At 39.0% G+C, this 9,797-nt stretch overlaps 1 protein-coding gene across 3 annotated transcripts in view; it reads right to left on the reverse strand.

Annotated features, from left to right (window-relative positions):
- The window catches only part of arid2 (AT-rich interactive domain 2), a 52,789-nt gene extending 43,792 nt beyond the window's left edge, over positions 1 to 8,997 (reverse strand). For 2 of the 3 annotated variants that reach the window (XM_084701343.1, XM_084701342.1), the window contains exons 1-4: positions 8,501 to 8,997; positions 8,286 to 8,379; positions 7,294 to 7,391; positions 1,055 to 1,188 (exon numbers count right to left, since the gene is read on the reverse strand). In XM_084701343.1, coding sequence (XP_084557469.1) covers positions 1,055 to 1,188; positions 7,294 to 7,391; positions 8,286 to 8,379; positions 8,501 to 8,592 — 418 coding nt within the window. In that variant the 5' untranslated portion in view covers positions 8,593 to 8,997. Of the gene's footprint in view, positions 1 to 1,054; positions 1,189 to 7,293; positions 7,392 to 7,773; positions 7,909 to 8,285; positions 8,380 to 8,500 lie in introns of those variants that run through there. The other variant, XM_084701344.1, reaches the window with a different exon arrangement.
- Between the last annotated feature and the right edge of the window lie 800 nt (positions 8,998 to 9,797).

Here is a 9,797-nt window from a genome sequence, read left to right on the forward strand (position 1 = left end):
TATGTCCATTTTACCCAGTGAACCGTCGTTATTCAACCGTGACAAGGTAAATTTGGTTCTGCAATCAATGACCCCTTTTAAGGATGCCCACAATTAACATTAAATCATTGTGCAATGTGCAGTAACTAATGCCAGCAGAAGTAGTATACACTTTGAGCAGGTAGGCTTAGCAGCAAGCAGTTTCTATGTGAACAATAAAAAGTAATCTGGTGTGCAAATATGTTAGTTATGCTCCCAGTGTACTTTATAGCAGATCAGCATTTTTTGTCAAATTGTCTGTCTCCCTTGAAAAATCTGAACTGTCTGCAAACATTTGATTTCATAGCAATTCAATGGAACGGGTGGCTCTACCACCATGACAATCTGTGACTCGCCCGCACGCCTCCAACTCGCCAGAGATTTTACGAGGATTAGCCACTGACAGCTGTGGGAATGAGAGCGCATACTTGAGAAACTGTTTAAAGAGGAGGAATCAATCTTCATACAAAATGGAGGGTTGCAAATTATTGGTTACATTTCTAAATAATAAAATCATAGGTCCTCTATTAACAATGAAAAAATTACGAGACAAATTATTTTACAAATGCAAAAGACATTAGAAACAGTGCCTCTCAAGTTGATCCCACACTGTATTCAGAGCATACTTTTTTACATTGGGCAATAGAAACGTGTACTTTTATGCCGGTGCACCAATGTGAATTTGTGAATCTTACCATCCCAACTGTCTATGCATTAACAGCTTTATAAAGTTGCATTGTATGACTTAAGTCGACAATAAGCTGTACAGTGTCACTGTGGTCAATTTATGAAGTCATTGTTCCATTCCTATGTATACCAGTTTAACATTACAATGACAATTCGGTTAAGCCTTGTGCCAGATAATTTTCCATGTGGAAAGTCGGATTTCTTGTCAAAGGTCAATAAATTCCATTCAAAAGTCAATTATATAGGTTTTACAAATTACCAATATAATAGTTTATAGTTAATTCTAGTATTATTATAGTTTGACTATAATATATAAAGAGAGCAAATGGCAAGAGCGATTGAAACTTACCCGATACAGTGTGTTGCTGGTAGTTATAGGAGCAAGGAATTGCACCAATTGGAAGAGATGGTTTAGGATTTCCTGGCTGCACCTCTTCATCATCCTCACCAAAGTGATGGACCTTTTCATACTTCTCTAAATATCTGAAAACAAGGACATTTATTCTCAGAGTGAACAAACAAGAGGTCTGCAAATTCTGCAGGTCAGTCACAATAGATTAGAGCTGAGCCAAACAACTCCACTCATTTTGCCAATTTTGGAGGTTGTTCAATTGATAAAATAATTAATGGCGATTACACACTAAATATTAACAGTAAATTTGGTTGGAAATAGTGAAAATGTATATATGATAAAGTTTAGCTTCTCATTAGGCATCCACAAAAATAAACATTTAGAACTATTAGAAAACCTAGTTCACACACACACACACGCACACGCACACACACCTGATCAGTAGTAGTGTTGAAAGTCATTGCCAAGCACAGTTGCTGCAGTGAGTCACCAAGTGAGCCCATTTCTGAATGGAGGCCCATTGGTTCACCGTGGCCAGGGTAATCCCCATTTCGCACTGTGACACACTGCACTATAAATACACTTAGCCTTCATTTGGAGATGCACCAACCAGGCACTATGCACCGTCATCAAATGCTGTCTGGGCATGGGCAGCAGGGAGAGGAAGGAGTTGGTCGGGGTAGCAGCTGCTTGTGTATAGCCTTTCTGCATATCTTAATCATTGTTAACCAGGGTCACCAGGAAAGCACCACAAACGCAATGATTTTGGGTTGTTTTTTCACTTTTAAATTTGGCAGACAGTTAGTCAATTCTCTATTTATCATTATAATTCAAATATGGGCCTATTAACTCAATTATGGGACAATTGCATGAGAAATTGTATTACAGTTTACAGATGCAAAATATTGTCTACTTTAATTTTAAGAAGATGTATTTAACTGATGTCATTTTAGGTCGGCTGGATCAAGTGTACAAGAGTGCCACTCTTGAGTGGCCAGCCTGCTTACTCGTAAAGTTTGGATGCCCTCTGCTGGTCAAACAAGAAAAAGAAAAGTTGAATGAACAGTCTCTCAAGACAAGAGGTCATGAGAGCTGCAAAGTATAAATTAGGAGAGGCATACAAAGAGCAGAATTAGGGTGTGTAGACTGCATTTTGTATCTAGGCTGGTAAGAATAAGATGAATAGAATATTGGTAACACCTACTGGATACACCTTTTTATTGTAATCTACATTTTAATTGTAAACAACATTATAAAAAATCCAAATTCCAAATACAAATAAGGTACAGCATTGTTGATTATTTTGAAGCTTACAGTCTAAATTCTTACATTTGTTATTCTACAAACTTTAAAATACACACATGGTCTAAAGTACAGGATTTCCTGCAGCACTTTTCGGTTTAAGCGGCCGCCTAAGCAACACACGCCTGCCACCTTAATTGGTCTATTGATGACGTAGTTATTTGTATGTAAACATTCGGGATGCGCGCACAATGTGGTTGCAGAAAACCGGGAAAGGGTAGCATTTAAAACGGCAAAAGGACCACACGGATCATACAAATAGTTAGATTTAAAAAGGTCGAGGAGGAGAGCCTTTAAGAGAGAAAGCGATTCCCCAGTGATCTGTCACATCAGAATTTTGATTTGGATCACGAAAGTCTTGAAATTTGAGTGAGAATGTTGCACGGTAGACCGCATAGTCGGGCGGCAGCAATGTCTTCACGTCATGTTACAAATTTCATAATTTTACAGTTTTACAGTCAATTGTACTTCAAAAATTTTGAGCAGGGCTGCTTTCAAGAGATATGGGAATTCTGCTTTTAGCCAGCTGGTCCGATTACTTTTGTGATTTGTTTAAAACTGGCAATCTGAGTGAGACTGTGTCCCCGTTTTGACGTTAGCATCAGTCACTCGGGTTGCTCACTGACAGTGTGCACAATGTTGTATTTCACTCCATTCTACACCAGAAAAGTGTGGGAGGACTGCCTATAGTAGATACGAGCCTGCTAGCCAGCATCTCGGATTTCTTTAACCCAACCTCTTTCATTCATCATTTCCCTGAGAAAGCGACCTCCGTTAGCCAGGCTAGTTTTGCCCAAGCCAGCCTAGTTTTGCCCGATCACTTAGTCAGGCTATTTAACGGTATTGGGGGTCAAGTGACTTTTGTGCATAGACAAGTGAAACATAAATGTACTTGTCCAAAAGACAAATGCCTCAAAGTTAATTTCAAGCCCTGCAATCCGGTGGCCAGAGATATGATGACCTGATCGAAACTCCAAGTGAAATAGACCCCGGGAGAAGTTTGTCTTTTGCAACAGACATGCGCAGTTGAGCCTCCTTGACAATCGTGTGACGTAGGGTGATAATTGGTCTATAGCGTAGTTTATAGCAATATACGCCCTGTTTTCTCCCTTCCATTCCAAACAGTGACCAACGCCAGTCTCCCTTCTCTGCAGAATGCATTAGTCTATCTATTAGTCTTTGAAAATACAAGGCATCAATAGAAAATATGAAAATGCATTATTTGTGTTCCTTGTGTATTTTTGTATGAACTGGTCATCACTGTATCCTTATTCAGAATGAGATGTACATGTAGATATTAGGGAATGATTAGTATGGCATCGCCAGACCAATTCACAAATTATGCATTTTTGTCTGGAACCTCTTTGTTCATTTTCAATTTCCATGGAGCATTATGGATACAGACCAAATTGTCGCAATTGGATAGAAATAACCAATTAGAGCAACTAAACGTAAACGGCGTTGTTTACTAAAATGTCTCAACAGCACTCCACTGTTGAGTTGTCAGATCGAACCCGCCCCCACAAAGAATAATCCTGTTGTGATTGGCCCGGCACTACCCAGGCTGAGTTGAAATCAGTTTGAATGGGTGGGAGGCCAGACCCATCTCTGCCAGAGCAAATAAAATTGATGGCATTTCATGGAGTCAGAATTCTCTTGACTAAAGCACTGAAAAAGGGTACTCGTATATAAAAATGCTGCTGTACTTGAATGCCATTATTTAAACCAGTACAAATTGCATAATTGTTTTCAAACTAAAAATACTGTTAAAACCATTGTTAATTTATTTATTTTTACAAACAAATCTGACAAGTAGACAAGGATATATTTAAATCAAGGATTTACACAGTATCACTAAGATCTTTAGAGATACTTTTAAAACTCATGTAAAAGTGTAAATGTAATATGTAGCCAATGAATACCTCCAAAAGGGGTTGTGTATATGAAAAATATTCCTGACAAGCATTTTTTTACAAACCAAAAATACATTCGCTTGTCCTTCTACATGTCTACACATTTCCAGAAATCACCTCACAAGCTAGCATCAGACACCCTGCTTGTGGGCTGTGGAGGCAACAAATGTGCAAATTCAGAAGAAGAATTCTATGGTAAGGGTTTGGGTATCCAGACTATCAATGCAGGTAGCCATAACCAGGGAGGCCATAACTAGATAGACCAGCATGGAGCATTTATGAACACAAGTATTTTGCTTACTCCTTAAAAACAAAAGCCTGGCAATCAAGTTGGTGACGGTTGACCACCTTTACCCACCAGATTGTCAGGTGATTTACATGCTAGAAGTTTGTTCACAGGGTTTCATGATCACTTGGGAATTAAGATAGTCACAAACTAGCTGCCGACTAAGTGTATGCCACCCAATAGTACAATAATATCTACAGTCAATCTCACTGAATAGTTCATATTAGAAACACTGTGGTAAATATACATAGCATTTGTTAATGTGTCTCCACAGCAGATATCCACACCTTGTATGGATATTCCCTGCATAGGAATGGGAATAAATATGCGACATGGCACATTTATCAAAATACCAAAGTATACGGGTTGCTAAAAGCAGTGAAGTTCAAACAGCTGATTATCCTTATATTAGGAAAAGAGCTACACTTCAATCAACTCATGTGACTTTTGTTATGGGTGATTTTATTTAGTTTTGAGATGTCTTCCCATGATTTTAGAGTGTCTTCTGTATTATCCTTATACAAACAGATTTACCCTAATCTATCGTCCATGTAAATCCTCAACTGAGTCACAGCTTTGTAATTACTTATTACTTATTTATTATCAAAAAGTGACTACTCTCCAGGACTCGGTGGCTGGACCCAGCAATGGCATCACAGGGTTTGAAATTAACTTTTTTTACTTGGTGGCACTGGTGCTCCCAACTTTGAAAAGTTAGGAGCACAAGCAATAATTTAGGAGAACCCACTGAATATTAAGGAGCACCGCAACTAAAACTGTAACAAAAAACATGGTGAATGCGTGACAATCGAGCCCTGGATTTATTTGGCGCGCTAGTTAGCTCCTTGTCACGTGACAACGGAGTGCAGTGACTGACGGCTAATATTAACCTTCCGCATTAGAAGAGTAAAGATTAAGTTAAAAAAAATGGGTTAGAACGGTGGACCGGTCTCTGTAGCAGCTCACAGGAGTCACATACTGTATAGTTGGCCTAATAGCAAGCATTTTGTAAAAACAAAAATTAACAGGTTGCACCATAACAATTATTTGCACTTGCACAAATGTTCTATATTTTGAGGTCAAAGAATTTTGGGAGCATCATTTCAAGCCCTACATCATTGTTTTTCACATACCAAATCTGTTCTCACAACTTATATCAGGCACAATTCCATCTGAACTATCATCTGGGACCACTAATAAGTTCAATGAAGATAAAGTGCAAGAATGATAATTCTATTTAATTCACTGAATATTAATATCCGTTGTTGTGAGGATATCAAGTACCACAGGAAAAACTGATCTCTAAAGAGTGGGAGAAATAAATAAAATGATTGCTTGTCTCATTATGATGGTCTTACCTTAAGTTTAGGCATTAAGCTTATATTTTCTTTCAATAATGTAAAGTTGCTACAGTGGATAAAAAACAATTATGCAAGGAGGTAAAGCATTGCATTGGTCATGTCTTCACTCTGCTGTTCTTGGTCCGTAAAGTGTAATCAGTAAAGATTAGACCAATTAAAACCCTTGTGTTTTACCATTAAGTCAACATATGTAATTATTTGGGCATTTCTACAGCTTAATGCTGCATCCAATGTGTTTTCTCTGAGCATGTGTCAGACTTCCGTACAACACCTTTCGGTTGTCTGGAACAGCATTTATGGTAGATCTCTGGCCATTTTTTCAATGTTTGATACTGTATAACGCTATATGCGTCTCCATAAGGACATATTACCATTTTACATATTATTCAGCTTTCAAAGTGTCCCAACAAACTTGTTTAAGACCTCGGTGTACTACAACCTACCACCTCTGACAAGTTAGACATCCCCGTTGGTATTATAACTAGGTTAGGATATATGACATATCACAAGAACCCAAGAAAAGAAGAATGTTGTGGCATAACTCCTCTATATAGTCAAGATTACCAAATTAATCCACATTAGTTTGGCAAAATTGCACTTTTAGCTAAGAATGCAAATATTTTATCCACTCAATTGCAATAATCTGTTTCTTTGCACTATTGTGTGCATCTTAATTTATCCAATGATGTCCTAACTGTTTACTACCGATCAAAGTGCCGTAATAAACTCTGTCCACATTACATGAGTAGTTCATCTCTTCCATACAAAATCAAAGACTGAGGAAGACACTGCTGTCCCTAATGTTGACTTATTGCTCTGTATCTGTATAGGTCAATTCATGCAAGATAGTCAATATACAGGAAACATGGGTTGGTGACTACCCATGAAGTAAATATTAACATGACGAGCTACTATACATAAAAAGGGGTAGGGCAGCCTAAAACTTTTAAACCAAGTCTGTTCGATTGCAGTTACAAAACTGGGACAAAGCAGAACATTTAGTAAGTGAACAAATGTAAGATTCTAAAAAGAATGACTACCTGCAGACCCTATTTTACCGAAACTGCACTGAAAACTCACCTGATTTTATTTGTAGTACCTGTGAGTTCCTAATTATAATCCTATACATTTCAAGTTACAAAATACGCAATGCACAAATACATTAATGTAAATATCTATAGACACGTCTATATACATGGCTTCGCTGCAGATAAGTCTTCAGCATGGGTATGTAATGAATCTTGTCTTTGGCTTCAGTTTTACAGAAATGTAACACGCTCTAAACAATCACTCAAACTGAACTGTGCAGTGCTGCTAGCGCTTACGAGTTGTAAACATTGCCACATGCTGACTGTGTGCTCCTCTGCTACTTACCTAAGGTAGTATTGTTTTAAAGCAAATGCTGCATTGGAACAACTCCTTGGAAAGTTGAAGTCTTCTCCAAGTTCAGACCACTGATTCTTGTCAGAAACCTGAAATAAAATCTTTGTTAGCTAGCCTAGTGTTAACACTTGTTTTAGCTACAATTTTCAAAAATAACAGGCTTTCAAATGTGAATACTTCAAAAAATATAAGAAACCCTCTCATTCCGTTCAAGTCATATTGTGGCATTCGCAATAAAAGTATAGTACTGCTTGATTACTTTAGGGCAAGAAACAATAGCTACCTAGCTACAACTATGGGTTGTAGGTGGCTTAGCAAGCAGCTAGGTAGTTAGCTACGATTAGCAATATAGCTAGTGATAGCTAACATTAGTTTTCTGGTATGACTAGCGTGCAAACAAGCTGAAGTGGGGCTACGCTTGAGGCAACAATATTCGCAACCACAGACACAGTAGGAACTCTCACTAGTTACCCCATCTAGCACTACCATGGGAGCTAGGTTAGCTTGCGACCTGTCTTCTTTGGGGTCATTCTGTACAGTTACAGTATTTAGTAAAGGCCCGCGTGAGGCCTACATTCTGTCTCCAACCATGAACCCAACGATGGCCAGAGCGATGAGCGGACAAACTACCAATGTATTGTTCAAATGTACACACAAACCTTTTCCCGGCGAGTATGTTCATTACCTCGCCCGTGCACTCAGCGAGTAATCGATGGTATACGTGCCCGCTAATTTTGAGTTACTCCAGCGACGCTGACTCAAACCTAGTCGCTAACGTACGGACTTTCAATTCAAATCATACACAACAAGCCACCACATTGCATTGATAGCAAACTAGCACAAGGCCATAACCAATCCTATATATTCTACAACCGTTTACCCTCGAGACTAATCTCTGATGTGCAAAGACAGTTGAGTGGTGGGCTACTCCACAATTCAGAAAAAAACGCGAGTGCGAAAAATCCACTTTTAGCCCCACTCACCTTAGCAAATCCACCTAAAGAAACGACTCTGATATAAAGAGCATTGAGGTCCAGCTCTTTTCCACCCACGATAGGTACCTTTTTAAACGGCGATCTGAAAAGAGAAAACATAAAATATGTGCAACAATGTTACGGTAACAGTCATATCCCATTGCAAGTCCCATGCAAATTATGTTTTTAGCATTTTCAAAGGAATAAAGATGCCCCATTCTCACCCTCTGCTTTGGTGAAATTGCCGCAGCTCATCCAGGAACGCCAGCCCTTTCCTCCGCTGATCTGGTAGATTTTTTCCCGTCGAATTTGCCATTGTTTTTGCATGTAAAACGGTTAAAACCCCACTCGGTTGCTTCCTAAGACACCAAGGATCCCATACTCCGCCGGCGCTCAGTCATTCGCGAAGCTGAGTGTTTAAAAAGTTAAAGAAATATCTAATGGCAAGAGCGCCAGCTCGCTAATAAAGACCGATGCACACAGAAACCAAGCCAATTCTCCCCACACTAAGTTCTAACGATCATTGAGAAATACGACCGATTCTAACGGGAAACCAAAATCGCCATAGTAAAGGATGTAATGCGAATAATTTTGGTAGCAATTGTATTGGTTTGGAGTGGTTTGACAGTGTGTTACGGACGCGGCTCCGAGCAATCGCACACACTGTAGAGCGGCAGCGGGATCCAGTTCTCAGACAAAAAGATCTAAAGGCCGCGAGCTCGTACTGACATGTAGCGCCCTCTACTAGGCACAGCGGAATTGCACTGTCCTGAGCGCTTTATTGGAACAATAGATAGTTTCTTTTAGGGCTCATCTATAACTTACAGCTCCCATTGAAAAATAACACAATTTCGTATGTCCATGGGGGGAGGGGAACTTTTCAATAACTTCAGACCATTAAATACACCCTGCAAACATTTGCACACATCAACAAAACGAAGAAGTTCAACATGTGTTTGTGATAACTTAACAATAAGTCAATTAATTGGGTAAGGTATGCCGCAAGTATACCTTTTTACAAATGAAGAACAGTAATAAAACCTCAATTGGTATATAAGGACCTTAATGTTAATTTTGTCCAAATGGTATTAATATAATTAGTGTAGGCTACAGAGTGGGTGCTTTGCAACATGTTAAATGCTACGGAAATGTTAAGGACCAGCTCTTTAGTTCATCATAACTAACATAGCCTACTATTTACATTTTAACTTCGCGATTGGCATGCGGTTGGCAACTATTTACACAACTGTAGTAACCCATTTTGTTTCGCAGATTTTTTTTACGGAATGCCTTGTATTTCAATGAGCCGGACGGAAGATACCCATGATCCCTACTTCTGTAACTGTCGAGTAGAAATCGGGGATTGCTATATGATGGTGTTATACTACGTTCGACCATTACACGTTCCCTTCCTTTGGAGAACAGCTTTTCACAAAATGGCGGTGACAAACGTGTGCTAGCTAGCCAAACATAAGGACTGAGGATTGTCAAGTTATAACAACTGACCACAGAATGTCATGG

Source organism: Hypomesus nipponensis, chromosome 7 (assembly GCF_054491055.1).
Source record: "Hypomesus nipponensis isolate SF chromosome 7, ASM5449105v1, whole genome shotgun sequence".
NCBI lineage: Eukaryota > Metazoa > Chordata > Actinopteri > Osmeriformes > Osmeridae > Hypomesus > Hypomesus nipponensis.